This window comes from Octopus bimaculoides, chromosome 25 (assembly GCF_046866305.1).
Source record: "Octopus bimaculoides isolate indiv1 chromosome 25, ASM4686630v1, whole genome shotgun sequence".
Lineage (NCBI taxonomy): Eukaryota > Metazoa > Mollusca > Cephalopoda > Octopoda > Octopodidae > Octopus > Octopus bimaculoides.
Window position 1 is genome coordinate 8,575,511 of NC_142952.1, and position 16,332 is coordinate 8,591,842.

General features: G+C 36.4%; 2 protein-coding genes across 4 annotated transcripts; both read right to left on the reverse strand.

The window, feature by feature from the left end:
* Window positions 1-2,427: 2,427 nt before the first annotated feature.
* Window positions 2,428-6,213, reverse strand: LOC106883449 (uncharacterized). The gene is made up of 2 exons (XM_014934468.3): window positions 6,053-6,213; window positions 2,428-4,651 (listed from the first exon to the last, which is right to left on the reverse strand). Exon 2 carries the CDS (start codon window positions 4,329-4,331, stop codon window positions 3,510-3,512), a length of 822 nt encoding a protein of 273 aa, XP_014789954.1. The 5' UTR covers window positions 4,332-4,651; window positions 6,053-6,213; the 3' UTR covers window positions 2,428-3,509.
* A 1,674-nt stretch (window positions 6,214-7,887) lies between these two features.
* On the reverse strand, window positions 7,888-16,216 carry LOC128250720 (uncharacterized). Of its 3 annotated transcripts, none has more exons than XM_089341940.1 (2): window positions 14,903-16,216; window positions 7,888-11,710 (listed from the first exon to the last, which is right to left on the reverse strand). In XM_089341940.1, the coding sequence occupies exon 2, from the start codon at window positions 11,444-11,446 to the stop codon at window positions 8,411-8,413; it is 3,036 nt and encodes a 1,011-aa protein (XP_089198066.1). In that variant the 5' UTR covers window positions 11,447-11,710; window positions 14,903-16,216; the 3' UTR covers window positions 7,888-8,410. The 3 variants fall into 3 exon arrangements, with proteins under 3 accessions (XP_089198066.1, XP_052832433.1, XP_052832434.1); XM_052976473.2 differs by lacking the exon at window positions 14,903-16,216 and adding an exon at window positions 14,721-14,870; XM_052976474.2 differs by lacking the exon at window positions 14,903-16,216 and adding an exon at window positions 12,644-12,774.
* Window positions 16,217-16,332: the final 116 nt, after the last annotated feature.

Sequence of the window (16,332 nt, forward strand, 5' to 3'; positions counted from 1 at the left end):
TTCAAGAATCAAGAAAATCGTTTTAATCTTCAGAATATGACGTTATTAGTAGGTAGATGTTGTTGGCACTCCGTCGCTCAACGACGAGGATTCCAGTTGATCCGATCAACGGAACAGCCTGCGCGTGAAATTAACGTGCAAGTGGCTGAGCATTCCACAGACACGCGTACCCTTAACGTAGTTCTCGGGGATATTCAGCGTGACAAGATTGACCCTTTGAATTACAGGCACAACAGAAACAAGAAGAAAGTTGTGGAGGAAGAGTACAGCAGGGTTCGCCACCATCCCCTGCCGGAGCCTCGTAGAACTTTAGGTGTTTTCGCTCAATAAACACTCACAACGCCCGGTCTGGGAATCGAAACCGCGAGTCCACTGCCCTAACAACTGGGCCATTGTGCCTCCACAGTAGGTAGATATACTTATAATAAACCGCAGTGCAAACTTAAGCTTATGTTTGATGAAATAATTGCTGTTTTTCCCTACTCCTCTCATTTTATAGGGTGGATGTTATTTTTCGGGGCAAGTGGGTTCTTCTCTACAAAAGTTTGACAAGCATTGGTTTAGAATGTCATAATCATTCCGTTTTGATACACATTTGCGTACAAAGAAACACAAAGTAAGAAAGAGACATTTATGTATGTATGTATGCATGCATGCATAAAATTATATTATATAACCCTTCAACATTTGGACTACGACCATTGCCCTGCCCCCTCTAAAATACTAGCCAACTCCATATAGCACTAGTGTAATGAAATGGGTGGTGGGCATTTGATTCCAAATGAACTTCTTATCAATATATCCTGGCCTACATCTGTGGTAGTTGAATCAAACATTCTGTACTCAAATACCATTTTAAAAAGCACAATTCCTTTGTAATTGATTGTCTTCTTTTGAGTATATTGAACTTGTATTGAGACCCATCTACATCTTGTGAATATCTATTGAGAGTTTGACAAGTCACTTGATGCAGTTTTGGTGGTCGATTTCATCATCTAGTGACATTTGAGTCTATTTTTTTAATTTTTAAAGTCACTATGTAAGAAAATTTTAATCCCTGGTATTGTTCTAATCCTGAAGTATTTAACAAGGCTATGGCCAATCTACTACTCTTGGTTCAACTTGATTAAGATTAGCCAGAACTCTATTAATAAAGTACATTCAAATACATTATTTCTTGAGGTAAATGTTCTAGCAGGGAGACCAAACTGATTGTTTAGTAACCCGCTAAAATAAACATTAAAAATCCAAAGGAGAAAATATAAACAGCTTTGCAAGTTTAACTCAGGGTTTATTGAACAAGAGAGGGGCAAAATTTAAGAAGTGACTTGTTAGAATATACATGTCTGTAAGGAGACAAACAAGAATAGCAAAATCTACTATACCAAAATAACTGGTAATATATACAAGTGTTCTCTGAAGAGAACATAAGATTGCTGCATAATTGAACATGAATGTGAAACAACATTAAATATCATATAAGATAAATGAAGGTTTGTGGGAACTCTAAAAGTCATATTCACTTAGTGAGTTTACATATGCGACGATGAACTATGATGTTGTCTGCGTTAGATGCAGTAAGAGCTGGTATCGGCGATATCAGTGGTAGTGGGTTTCATTGTGTTGTAACATGGAGAAAGCGAGCAAATAGCTTCCTGGTGGCAATGCAAGCTACACTCCCTAAGCAGAGAAAAACTGTTCTATTTAAAGAACTGCAGAGATGTGAAAGGTTTTTCTGCCAAGAGAACACATGATCCATCTGAGCGCATCTGATTGGTTGACTAAGAAATTTGACATAATTGTTTAGGGGACAAATTGTGCCTAAAAATTAACCAATCAGAGCAAATGGTTAAAACTTGATCTTTATAGCTAAGTGTTCTCTGTTATGTCCAAACAACTATAAATAAAAGGGAGAGAGAATAAGTTTGTTATTTATGCTTTTGTCAATCCATTCTGCTACAATGTATTTAAATACCAGGGGGTGAGGTTTCACATTTTCCAGTTAAGACCTCATTCAACAGATATGATTTTTAATCACCCTAAATTGCATTATTTTCATAAATGGAATTTATCTTGAATTGTATAATGTTGGAATAAAAAAACATCAAAAAAGTTTATCAATTTTGATTTGAATTTTTCTCAATTTTAGTCGACATTCAAGTTACAAATGCATTTGATCTTACTATTCTCTCAATCAGAGTTAACCTGTGTTATTATATGTTACTTCTATTAATGTTAAAAGTATAATTTTAAACAATATGCAAAACCCAGGATGAATCAGACTACAACATATGAGATAACCAAAATATGTTATGTAAAGTTTTATCAAATGCAATGAAATGGGCAAATAAAAAGGAACAACAATTTGATCCTTCTAAAACACAACTCATTTTCACAACACCAAAGCAATAAACAAGCAATGCAATATAAATACTCAATCATTTATTATTACTTCCACAAAAGAAAAAAAAAGAGAAAAGGATCCATTCCATGTCTTAGATGAGTCAGGGAAAAATAGTCCAACTTCTATATTCCATTTATGGGGTCATGGTTTTAATGACTGGATACCCTACTTATTACCATCAATTTCACATTGTACTGCATGTATTATATTGTGGAGCCAGAAGTTGTTATGTTGCTTGTAAGAGTAGAGTGCAGTGTCTCTCTCTCCATTTGCCACCCACTGCACAGAGTGTATTTCTAAGTAGATGAGTCATTTGTTACAGAGAATGATTTGCCACTTACATTGCTATGATATAGTCTTTCTTCAGAATGGACATAACTATTTCTAGTTAAACCACTATTTAGAGAAAATGATACACCACAGATATTACAGTAATATAGCTTTCCTCCAGTATAAATGTGAAGGCGCATGGCTCAGTGGTTAGAGCGTCGAGCATACGATCGCGAAGTTGTGAGTTCAAATCCCGGACCAGGCTGCATGTTGTTGAGCAAGACATTTTATTTTACATTGCTCCAGTTTACTCAGCTATAGAAATGAGTTGTGATGTCACAGGTGCCAAGCTGTATCGGCCCCTTTGCCTTTCCCTTGGATAACATCAGTAGTGTAGAGAGGAGAGGTGCAATCTCATGGTCAGTCATGAATGAAGGGGGTCTCAGCTCAGCCAGTATAAATACATTTATGAATTGTTAAATGAGCTGTTTAAGAAAATGATTTATCACAGATCTAACAATGATAGAGCTTCTCGCTTGTATGACTATGAGTATAAAAACCTATGCACCATATAAGGCAAGAATGTACACAGAATGAAATTACAATAGACATCTGTGACATGGCTCTTCTCTTGTATAAATAGATTTTTGAGCAGTTAATTCACTTCCATCAGTGGATGATTTACCATAGATATCACAGATATGGTTCTTTACCTGAATGAATATGTTAAACCTATGTCCATAATTCAGTTAAACCTATGTATCCTATAATTAAACCTATGTAACCTCTAATTCAGTTAAACCTATGTCCATAATTGAATTATTTACCACAGATGTCAGTGATATGGTTTCTCTGTTCTATGTTTACGTTTGTGAATACTTAACCCACTTCTGTCAGCGAAACATTTACTACAGGAACTGCATGGGTAGGGTTTCTCACCAGTATGCATACGTCTCTTGTGTAACGTTACTTGGCTTGATTCAGAAAATGATTTTCCACAAATATCACATTGATATGGTTTCTCTCCTGTATGAGTACGTCTGTGAGAATTTAAATGAACTTTTTGAAAAAATGATTTACCACAGATATCACAGTGATATGATTTCTCTCCTGTATGAATGTATTTGTGTTTAGTCAAGTTACCTCTATCAGAGAATGATTCATAACAAACATTACACTGATATGGCTTCTCTCCTGTGTGGCTACGTATGTGTCGGGTTAGGCCATAAGCATGAGAGAATGATTTTCCACAGATATTACAGTGATGTGGTTTTTCACCTGTATGAGTACGTGTGTGCTCAGCTAAGTGACTTCTTAGAGAGAATGATTTACCACAGATATTACAGCTGTACGGTTTTTTACCAGTATGGAGATGTTTGTGAGTAACTAATGTGCGTATTCGAGCAAATGATTTACCACAAATATCACAGTTGTGTGGTCTCTCTCCTGTATGTATATGTCTATGTTCTGTTAAATAAAGTTTTACAGTGAAAGATTTACCACAGATATCACAATGATATCGTTTCTCTGCTTTCTCTTCTTTGTCAATACATTTATGAGTAGCAAGGTTACCTTTCAGAGAGAACGACTTTTTACAGATATCACAGTGGTATGATGGTTCTCCAGTCGTTTTTGGCAATTCTTCAGGGAAACTCATTCTTCTATATTTTAAGTTCTCAGGGCAATTATATTCAGATATTTTCTCTACTTATTACAGCATTAATCAAAAGCTGTCAACAGCAATATTTCCATCAACTTTTATCTCTGTTGGCATCAGAGGACTGTAATGTTCTTTGGTAATTTTTGCAAATTTAACTGGGACATGAAAATCATTTTGTACATATTCTAGGCAATGAAGTAAAGAAATGTCACTCCCACAAGAAATATTTCTCATACTGAAAACAGTATGACGTTTTACTATAATCTTTCAAAGATGATAAATAGTGATGATCCATGATGCTGATGCCATCGTGTATTCTGAAATGGTAGAGAAATAGTGTGAGAAATTGAAGACAAAAAAGAAATGAAAAGAAAAAAAGAAACTCAACAGTGAAATTTTCCTACAATTCTGTATTGATAAACTATAAACTTTTACCTCAACAACTGAATTTAATATTTTATGTTATTAAAATTACATCAAACAAAATTGTGTTAAGTTTACATATTTACAAACAACAAGTTCTCCTTCAGATTGTGAAGCATTACATATATTACAATAAACAACAGTGATTATACATTCTATCTCAACCAGTGTCTTCGGTCATTGTATCTTCTGGATTTCTTCAGGTGCCTCTCATTTTCAGGTATGTTCTCAGAATTTGGAACTGAACTCTATTAAAATTGCAGGGCTGCATTGTTCTCTCTCCATTGTCCATACCAAGAATATGCTCCTCATTAGTTATACTAATTACAATGCCTCAAGTATGTCACACTTCACCCAGAATATATATTTATCCTAACTTACGTAAAGACTGAACTTACTCCCACAACATAAACTATATACTTAATAGTTAACACTTAACCTATGCTTGTAGTCGTTATAATAAAATTTACATAATAGTAGACAATAATATTCTTCTCTCTCAGCAAACATCTATTGTTATTGTTATATAACCTCTGGTCATCCCTTACAAAGCAGACTATGATCAACCACATTCTAGCCACAACACTACCATCGTATATCTAGGAATACATTATCCAGTGAGTTCAATCCCAACACCCTGTCATTCTCTCGAAGATGATTAAGTGGTTTCCGCCTACAACTGTTTCAGAATAAGGAAAATAAATGAGGCAGGGAAATGGCAGAGGATTGCACATACATTGGATTTTCTCCGTTTTGACGGGGATTTTTCAAATTTTACTTTTTTCACCACGCACTGCAAAATGATTGGGGAGAAGGAAGCTTTAAAATTTTTTTTTTTTTTTTGAAGATAACCCTAACCCTAACCCAATCATGGCATCCTCGAGGCGGACTTTTCAATTTTTGTCCCCTTTTTTTATTTTTATTTATTTTTTTTTTTGCACTGCACACTTAAAAACAATGGGAGCAGCCTTTGCTTTAAAAAAAAAAAAAAAAAAAAAAAAAAAGCAACAGAAAGGTATTTTCGAAATCTATGAAAATCCATCATTTTGGAAGTTGCTCCTCCGCAACAACCCTCACAAAAGCGATCACCATTACAATCGTTTTCGCCCGCATCTTTTCCTTAAACAAAAAAATAAAACGAAACTATTTTTCCAACACCAAAACACGAATTTAAAAACAATAGTGAACCCACACGTTTGATTACTATCAGCAAATCACTTGTGCAGCCAGAAAATGCAGAACTGCCTTTCTCGGACTACGAGAGACTGTCATAAAACAAACGTTTACCAACTTACCGTTTTCAGATGTAAACAGTGAATCAGGGCGTTATACGTTTTCACCTAACTACAAAAGCAAACATCTGGTTGTTAGAATGGGGTTTACCAATATTTTATCGACATTATTCTGCATCAACATTGAAATAACGCCACATTTTCAACAATAAAATCCTAATCACAATGAACAAATGAAGCTAACTTTATGTCTCCAGCCGCAGTTTCGATGACAAATATTCTTTTCTACTCTAGGCGCAAGGCCCGAAGTTTTGGTGGAGGGGCTAGTCGATTAGTCTAATCCAGTACGCAGCTGGTACTTAATTTATCGACCCCGAAAGGATGAAAGGCAAAGTCGACCTCGGTGGAATTTGAACTCAAAACGTAACAGCAGACGAAATACCGCTAAGCATTTCGCCAAGCGTGCTAACGATTCTGCCAGCACGCCGCCTTTGTGTAATTAATTATTGTTTATTTGTGAGTGTATGCCATAATATACATGTGACTGTGTGCATATGTTCTTTGCACATTTGACTCCTTCCAATGGCGGGAACGTCTAATGCTGGTTTGTTTCATCGATGCAAAAGGAATTGTTTACTGAATTTGTTCCTCCTGGTTAAACTGTTAGCCAGGCATTTTACTTGGCAGTTCTGAAGTGTTTGTGAGAGGCAGTGAGATGAAAATGTCACAACCTGTGACAAAGTGGAGAGTGGTGGTTTCATCAAGACAATGCGCCTGTGCTATTGTTGTTGTTGTTAGCACTCCGTCGCTTACGACGTCGAGGGTTCCAGTTGATCCGATCAACGGAACAGCCTGCTCGTGAAATTAACGTGCAAGTGGCTGAGCACTCCACAGACACGCGTGCCCTTAACGTAGTTCTCGGGGATATTCAGCGTGACAAGGCTGACCCTTTGAATTACAGGTACAACAGAAACAGGAAGTAAGAGTGAGAGAAAGTTGTGGTGGAAGAGTACAGCAGGGTTCGCCACCATCCCCTGCTGGAGCCTCGTGAAGCTTTAGGTGTTTTCGCTCAATAAACACTCACAACGCCCGGTCTGGGAATCGAAACGGCGATCATATGACCGCGAGTCCGCTGCCCCAACCACTGGGCCATTGCGCCTGTGCACACCGCCTTGAATGTGAGAGTTTTTAACCAAAAATGGCATGACCTGCTTACCCACCCTCCCTATTCACCTGATCTTGCTCTCAGCAACTTTTTATATTTTCCCCCAAATGAAAAAAGTCCTTAAAGGAAAACGTCTTATAGATGCGGAAGAGGTGAAGGAAAGGATGACGAAGGCGCAAGAGTTGTAGGACTGCTTCGAACAGTGGAAAACACATCTGGGCCGATGCATTATTTCAAACAGAGAATACTTTGAAGATGATAAAAATGTAAAGATGTAAAGCTAAGTGAATAAAATAATATTGTAAAATTCTAGTTTGTTTTGGGTACCCCCTCATACAAGGCTGTTGTATGTGCAAGTGTCTTCTACTATAGCCTCAGGCCGACCAAAGCCTTGTGAGTGGATTTAGTAGACGGAAACTGAAAGCCCGTCGTATATGTATATATATGTGTGTGCGTGTTTGTGTGTCTGTCCCCTCCCCAACATTGCTTGACAACCGATGCTGGTGTGTGTACGTCCCCGTAATTTAGCGGTTCGGCAAAAGAGACCGATAGAATAAGTACTAGGCTTACAAAGAATAAGTCCTGGGGTCGATTTGCTCGACTAAAAGGCAGTGCTCCAGCATGGCCACAGTCAAATGACTGAAACAAGTAAAAGAGTAAAGAGTAAAATGATACAATCAGCTGAAATGAATGTATTTTACAGCTTAATTTCATGCAAAAGTCAAGTCCGTTCAAAGTTTTCAAGGAAACTATTTATTTATACATGGACATTACAATAATCATACAATAATAACAAAATAATGATTACAATAATAATAAAATAAAACCTTTTGAAACCAACACACACAAGGTCACCACTGATTTTATGATAAAAACGTCCTACATCAAAATTACATAAATCTGCTGTGTAGTAAGCTAGCTTCCCTACCATATGGTCCCAGGTTCAGTCCCACTGCATGGCACCTTGGGCAAGTGTCTTCCACTATAGCCTCAGGCCAACCTAAGCTTTGCGAGTTGATTTGGCTGCCCTAACCATCACCATCAATTTCACTGGGAAGCGAAACAAACCTATTTGCATATGCTCCACAAGGAAAAACAAGGAATATTGTTTACAATGAGGTGTTCTAATCACAACAAGAATGTATTTTATTGTGGAACCAGCACACAAGAGGCTGATATGTTGCTAGCAACATTAGAGTGCCGATGTCTTTGCTCATTTACCACCCACTTCACATTGTGTAATCTTAGCAGATGAGTCATTCATTATAGATATCATTGTGATGTAGTTTTTTGTCAAAACAAATACATTTGTGTTTGGTTAAAGCAGAATTTTGAGAAAATGATTTACCGCAGTTATCACAGTGATATGGTTTTTCTCCTGTATGAATGTATTTGTGACTAGTTAAAGTGCCACTTACAGAGAATGATCTGCCACATATATTACACCGATATGGCTTTTCTCCCGTATGAATGCGTTTGTGCTTAGTTACATCACTATTTTGGTAGAAAGATTTACCACAAATATCACACTTATAGGGTCTATCTCCTGTATGAATACGTCTATGATTTATCAAATGAGCTGTTTGAGAGAATGATTTATCACACATCTCACAGTGATATGGTTTCTCGCCTGTATGAGTACGACTATGAACAGTTAAATGACCTGCCTGAGAGAAAGATTTACCACAGATATCACAGCGATATGCTTTCTCTCTTGTATGAGATTTGTTGTGTCTCGTTAACTGACCTGTTTGAAGGAATGATTTACCACAGATATTACAGTTATATGGTTTATCCCCTGTATGAATACGTTTGTGAACAGTTAATACGTATCTATAAGTGAATGATTTATCACAGATATCACAACGAAATACATTTTCCGTTGCATGAATGTATCTCTTGTGTGTTGTTAAGAGACTTGCTTTTGTGAAAGACTTACCACATATGCCACAGTCATATGACTTTCCTTCTGAATGAATATATTTATGAACAGTCAATGCACTTGCATAAGCAAACGATCTACCACAGGTGTCACAGTGATATGGTTTTTCCCCTGTATGAATACGTTTGTGACAAGTTAATGCACTTCTATAAGCAAATAATTTACCACAGATATCACAGTGATACGGTTTCTCCCCAGTATGACTACGTCTGTGAAGATTTAGTGAACTTCGGTGAACGAATGATTTACCACAGATATCACAATGATATGGTTTCTCCTTTGTATGAATGCATCTTCTGTGTAACGTTAACTGACTTGCTCCAATGAATGATTTACCACAAATGTCACAGTGATATGGCTTTTCCCCTGAATGAATACGTTTGTGAACAGTTAATGCACTTGAAGTAGTAAATGATTTTCCACAGATATCACAATGATGTATATTTTCCCCTGTATGAATACGTTTGTGAACAGTTAATGTACATTCATGACTAAATGATTTACCACAAATGTCACAGTGATATGGCTTCTCCCCTGAATGAATACGTTTGTGAACATTTAATGCACTTGAAGTAGTACATGATTTTCCACAGATATCACAATGATGTAATTTTTCCCCTGTATGAATACGTTTGTGAACAGTTAATGTATATTCATGACTAAATGATTTACCACAAATGTCACAGTGATATGGCTTCTCCCCTGAATGAATACGTTTGTGAACATTTAATGCACTTGAAGTAGTAAATGATTTTCCACAGATATCACAATGATGTATATTTTCCCCTGTATGAATACGTTTGTGAAGAGTTAATGTACATCTATGACTAAATGATTTACCACAGATATCACACTGAAAAGGTTTCTCCCCAGTATGAGTTTGTTCGTGGATAGTTAATGTGCTCCCAGAAATGAATGATTTATCACAGATATTAAAGTGATATGGTTTTTCTTGAGAATGAGTGTGTTTCTTGTGCAACATTAATTCACTTGTTCCAGGGAATGATTTATCACAGATAGCACAGTGAAATAGTTCGTCACTTGAATAAATACACTTGTGAACAGCTAATTCACTTCCATCAGAGAAAGATTTACTGCAGATATTGCAGGTATACGATTTCTCTCCTGTATGCAATTGTTTCTTGTGTAATGTTAACTGGATTGTTTGAGTAAATGTTTCTCCACAGGTATTGCAGTGATAAGGCTTTTCCCCTGTATGAATACGTTTGTGAACAGTTAATCCACTTCCATCAGAGAAAGATTTACCACAGGTATTGCAGGTATATGGTTTCTCTCCTGTATGCAAGCCTCTCTTGTGTGTTGTTAACTGACTTGTTTGAGTAAATGTTTTTCCACAGATATTACAGTGATAAGGCTTTTCCCCTGTATGAATACGTTTGTGAACAGTTAATTTACCTCTACAACTGAATGACTTACCACAGCTATCGCAGTGATATAATTTCTCTCCTGTGTGAATATGTTTGTGTTTAGTCAAAGTATTACCATCAACAAATACTTTACCACATACATCACAGTGATACGGTTTTTCCCCTGTATGAAAACGTTTGTGAACAGTTAATTTTCTTTTATAAGTGAATGACTTACCACAAATATCACAGTGATATGGTTCGTCCCCTGTATGAATACGTTTATGAATAGTTACTGTGCTACCATTACTGAAAGATTTACCACAGATATTGCACTGATATGGCTTCTCTCCAGTATGAATACGTTTGTGTGAATTTAAATGAACTTTTTGAAAGAATGACTTACCACATATATCACAGTGGTATGACTTCTCTCCCGTATGAATTATTTTGTGTTTAGTCAAATTACCTCTGTCAGAGAATGATTCACCACAAATATTACACTGATATGGCTTCTCTCCTGTATGAATACGTATGTGGCGAGTTAGGCCATTAGTGTGAGAGAATGATTTACCACAGATGTCACAGTGATATGGCCTTTCACCTGTATGAGTACGTTTGTGACCAACTAAGTGACCTCTTAGAGAAAATGATTTACCGCAGATATCACAGCTGTGAGGTCTCTCTCCAGTATGGAGATGTTTGTGAGTAATTAATGTACGTGATCGAGTGAATGATTTACCGCAGATATCACAGTTGTGTGGCTTCTCTCCTGTATGGAGATATCTATGTTCAGTTAAGTTAAGTTTTAGAGTGAATGATTTACCACAGATATCACAATGATGTCGTTTCTTTGCTTTCTCTTTTTTGTCAATACATTTATGAGTAGCAAGCTTACTTTTCAGAGAGAATGACTTTTTACAGATATCACAGTGGTATGATGATTCTCCAGTTGCTTTTGGCAATTCTTCAGGGAAATCCATTCTACTATATCTTCTTTTCTCAGGACTAGATATGGATATTTTTCATTTGTTAATCAAAACTTTATTACTGCAATGTTCTTTGATAATTCTTGCAAATTTAAATGGAACCCATAATCAGCTTGTATATATTCGAAGGCAATGAAGGAAAAGAATGTCACTCTCACAAGAAATATTTCTCAGTTTTTCGGCATGACATTTTACTAAAATCTTTAAAAGGTTATAAATATTGACAATCTATCTTCAATGCTGATGCTGTCTGGTATTCTGAAATGATAGAGAAATAGTTTAAGATATTGAAGATAATTTTTTTAAAAAATAAGAGATTTAACAGTGAAAATTTTTGTACAATTCTATATTGATAAATTATAATCTTTTACCACCACAACTGAACTTTACTTTTTGCATATCTACATTTTTAGATTGTGTAACACTACACATATTACAATAAACAATAGTGATTATACATTACATCTGGACTAATGCCTTCCAGTGGAGGCTCGCATATAGGGACTGTGGAACTGGAGCACCCCTTATTCCCACTCAATATTATCAATAACATTCAATATAACGAGTCCTTTTTTCTTTATACTTGTACATCATATAATCCTTAAGCTTAATGTCAGTAGCCATGCACTTCAAAATGATGAAGGTGCGAAGCCTTTGAAAAAAAAAATTTTAATCCAAACGTCATTTCCATTTCTCTCTACCTTCGTATTTTCACGATAACCATCGCCATTAATTCCCCCCCCCCCTCTTAATTTCCAAAGGCAGTGAGCTGGCAGACTCGTTAGCGGGCTAGGTAACATATTTAGTGGTATTTCGCCGTCTTTATGATTTGAGTTCAAATTCTGCTGAGCTTGACATTGTCTTTTGTCCTATCGGGGTCGATAAATTAAGTATCAGTCAAAAACTGGGGATCGATGTGATTAATTTACCCCTTCCCCACAAATTTCACAAAATCCTTTTGCCTATAGTAAAAAGGATTATATTCCATTCTCTAAAACACATTCAAATTTTTAGAAGAAAAAAATGAAATCCATGCATTTTAAACGTTTATTCCCTCCCCCGAATCACCACTAAAATTATTCCCCTGTCCCGTTATTGTCAGCCATATTATATTCCACATTCTGAAACATTTGGATTTCACATTTAAAATTAGACAAACAAAAAAATCTAAACAAATTCTCTGCATCACACCTTTCACAACAGCACAAGTTAATGTTTGAAAACCGAAATTAGAATTTTGAAAGTTTTTTGAAAAAAAGCATCTATAAAACGATGGCTTCAAGTTCAAATTGTAGGTAAGAATATTTCCAATTGAAAAAGAGTATAATGGCTTTAAATTTTGGCACAGAGCCAGCAGTTTATGAAAGGAGAAGGAAGTCAGTTATATCGATCTCAGTAGTTGGCTGATGCGCCGAAAATATGAAAGGTCATGTCGACCCGGGCTGAATTTGAGCTCAAAACAAAGGCCGTCGAAATGCCGATCCTTCGTTTTCAATAGGCAGAACATCAAATGTTCGTTAGTTTCTATGAGCACATATTGGCTTGATAACTGCGTTCTTGTTCTGTTTGACGTGTCGAAGAAGAAGCTCATGGGTGTACGTCTCTGTGTGTGTGTGTGTTCGCGCGCTCGTTTTCTTCTTGGAAATTTACGGATTTTACATACTCACAGGATGCAGGTAAGAAGAAATATGCAAGGCATTTTTCTTTAAAGTTTAAAATGCGACATTGTTTTTTGTTATATCTACATTCCACACACATAAATACAGGATAAACATGCACGCACGCACACACACACACACACACACAGAAGTACACCAACGAGCATCCTCTTCCATTTCGACATGTCAAACAGAATAAGCAGGTGACAAGGCAACACGTGCTCACGGAAACTAATGAATATTTGTTTATGTTCCGCTTACGCGAAACGAAGAATGGCCAAGCAGGCATTTTTACGTGGCACTGTCATCGTATTAGCTGTCAGAAGTGAAAGTAGAAAAATCAGACAAGGAACGTTATTGCTGGTTTGAGTTGATTCTTTGGCTACTGACTGGCTAATATTTATTTTATTTCGTTTGTAATCTTGGTTTCTTAGCTGATATCGTATTGATGTTTTCAAAAATATTTGTACAGTTATCCTGTACATAAAACTCGGAACATGAACATTGTTATTTTTTTTTTTTTCAAGTTCAATACAATTACTGGTACTATTCAAGAAGAATGGTCCCGGTGCGCGCACTCGCGTTAGCTAGTCGATCCTACAACGACTATCTAGCACGTGTGCGCAAAACATGGTTGAGGGTTTTTTTAAAACAAAGTAAATAATTATTTTGGTAGAGACGGACTATATGTAATCTGAACCTCCCCCCCCCCTTATTTATTATTTTTTTTTTTACGGAATCCCACGTTTTAGGCTATGGAGACTCCGATTCAGAAAAAAAAATTTTTGAAAAATTTCACCCCCCCCCCCCCCAAGCAGGCTATTTACATGCTAGAAATAACAGCCAAATCTCACAAAACTAGTGTTAGGGTTAGGTTTAGGGTTAGGGTTAGGGTCAGGGTTAGGGTTTGAGTTAGGGTTAGGTTTACCCTGTGGATCTATATAAAAACCGGGGGGGGGGGGGTCGAAATTTTGAAAATCTTTTTCCAGAATCGGATTCTCCATGGTCTGAAACATAGGATTCCGTAAAAAAAAACAAAATTTAAAAGTGGGGGTATACCCAGATTACATATACTCCATCTCCACCATTATTTTTAAACGAAATAAATAAAACACAAAGTAAATCATCTTTTTTTTTTGTTGAATCTTCCCCATCTAATTATTAAAACGTCGTTTTAACCTATCTTTATCCTCTCTATCCCATCCTCCGTTGTATTTGCGCTTGCACATCATAGATTCATCTATTTCTACGACGTGCCCAAGTCCACCAATTTGGTAGGGGTTACGCAAAAAGATAACTGTTTTGTGCATGACGCGCCCAGTAGACGCAGGATCGACAAACCACGACTAGCTAGCGCGGATGCGCGCACCGGGACCACTCTTCTTGAATAGTACCCAATTACTATATTCTTGTAAAAAATACCTTTTGCCAATGTCGCTATGAGTTTTTACATTTCTATAATTACTGCCTACTGTATCTGAAAGAAATATATTATCCCCACTTCGATATAATTACCTTATCCTCCAAGTGTAGCGCTATTCTTTTACAGACATTATTACTGCATTCAAGCAAGGGCAGAATTCCACCGAAACAAACGTTAATCAACTTACCGTTTTCACATGCAGACAGTAAATTAGTGTGTTATACGTTTTTACCGAAGTAAATATCTGTTAGAATGAGGTTTACCAATGTTTTACGAATTTTACATAACACCAACATTCAAAGAGCACCACTTTTCTTCGTCAATAATATCCTAATGTAATACAATGAACAAGTGAAGCTGACTTTATACCTTTAACCGCAGTTTCGATGTGAAACGTTACAACTTCAGTGGTTGCGTCCCCTTGCAGATACATAAAGTCACAAGAGGGCGCTGGGTGTTGCAAGTGGTGAAGCGATTTTTCATAAAGTATTTATATCAGATACAATGTGTAGCCTTTAAAAACATGTTCTTTGGTTACATGTATAGGAAATTATGGTATCAGCATCATCATCGATTAACGTCCGCTTTCCATGCTGGCATGGGTTGGACGGTTTAACTGAGCTCTGGAGAGCCAGCAGCTGCACCAGGCTCCAATCTGATCTGGCAATGTTTCTACAGCTGGATGCCCTTCCTAATGCCAACCACTCCGAGATTGTAGTGCGTGCTTTTTTCGTGTCACTGGCACAGGAGCCAGTCAGCAGGGCCTGGCAACGATCACATTTGGATGGTGCTTTTTACATGCCACTGGCACAGGAGCCAGTCAGGCTTTTTGTTTTTTATGATAGTCTTATTTTCATAAAATGTGCTCAGCAGTCCATGCCATGTAAGTGCAGATCCCAGTGCTTTATGGGTTAAGTCATTTGATGAAGTCTTGGTGATTTCATTTCATCATTCAGTGACAGTTGAATCTATTTTTAACTTTTAATGTCACTATGTGACAAAACTTTGATCCACAGTAATGTTCTAATACTGGGATATTTAACAAGGCTATAGACAAACTATTACCCCTGGTGAGGCTTGATTAACCTAAGAAATGTTTGTATTAACAAAGTGAATACAAATATTTCAATTTCTTGAGGCAGATGTGTTTAAATAACAGGTGAATGAAGCTGTACACTTTTCAGGTTAAAACCTGTCAACAAATATAATTATCCTAAATTGCATTATTCTCATAAATTAAATTCAACTTGAAGCATAATATGCTTTAATAAAATAAAACATAAATTTTTACTAATTTTGATTTGAATTTTTCTCAATTTTGGTCTAAATTTAACTTTGAAAACAGCTGAAATGCTTTTGATCATATTTTGTTCTTACTCAGAGCTGACCTAGGGCTAAATCTGTTAGCTCTATTAATGTTGAATTAAGCATATTTTTAGTGGGAGTTCAAAAAACCCAGAATGAATTAGATTGCAGAGTATGAAATAATCTAAATAATTTATGTAAAACTTCATCAAATGCAAACAAACACAATTCATTTTTCATAGCCCTGAATCGATCAATAACCAATATGGAGATTTTCACAGAAAATGTGAAAGCAATTGTTATAGATAAAGAGAAGTATAACAGGTTAAAGGAAATATTTAGAAGGGATATTGATCCACCGGGAGTTGTGGTAGAGTTTGATGAACTGCCGCCAGTGATGGAATATAGAGAATTAGAACCATACATGAATTATTAAAAAAAGAGTAAGTAAAACTGCTTAAAAAAAAACGATGCTAATGGTAAAAAAAACAAAC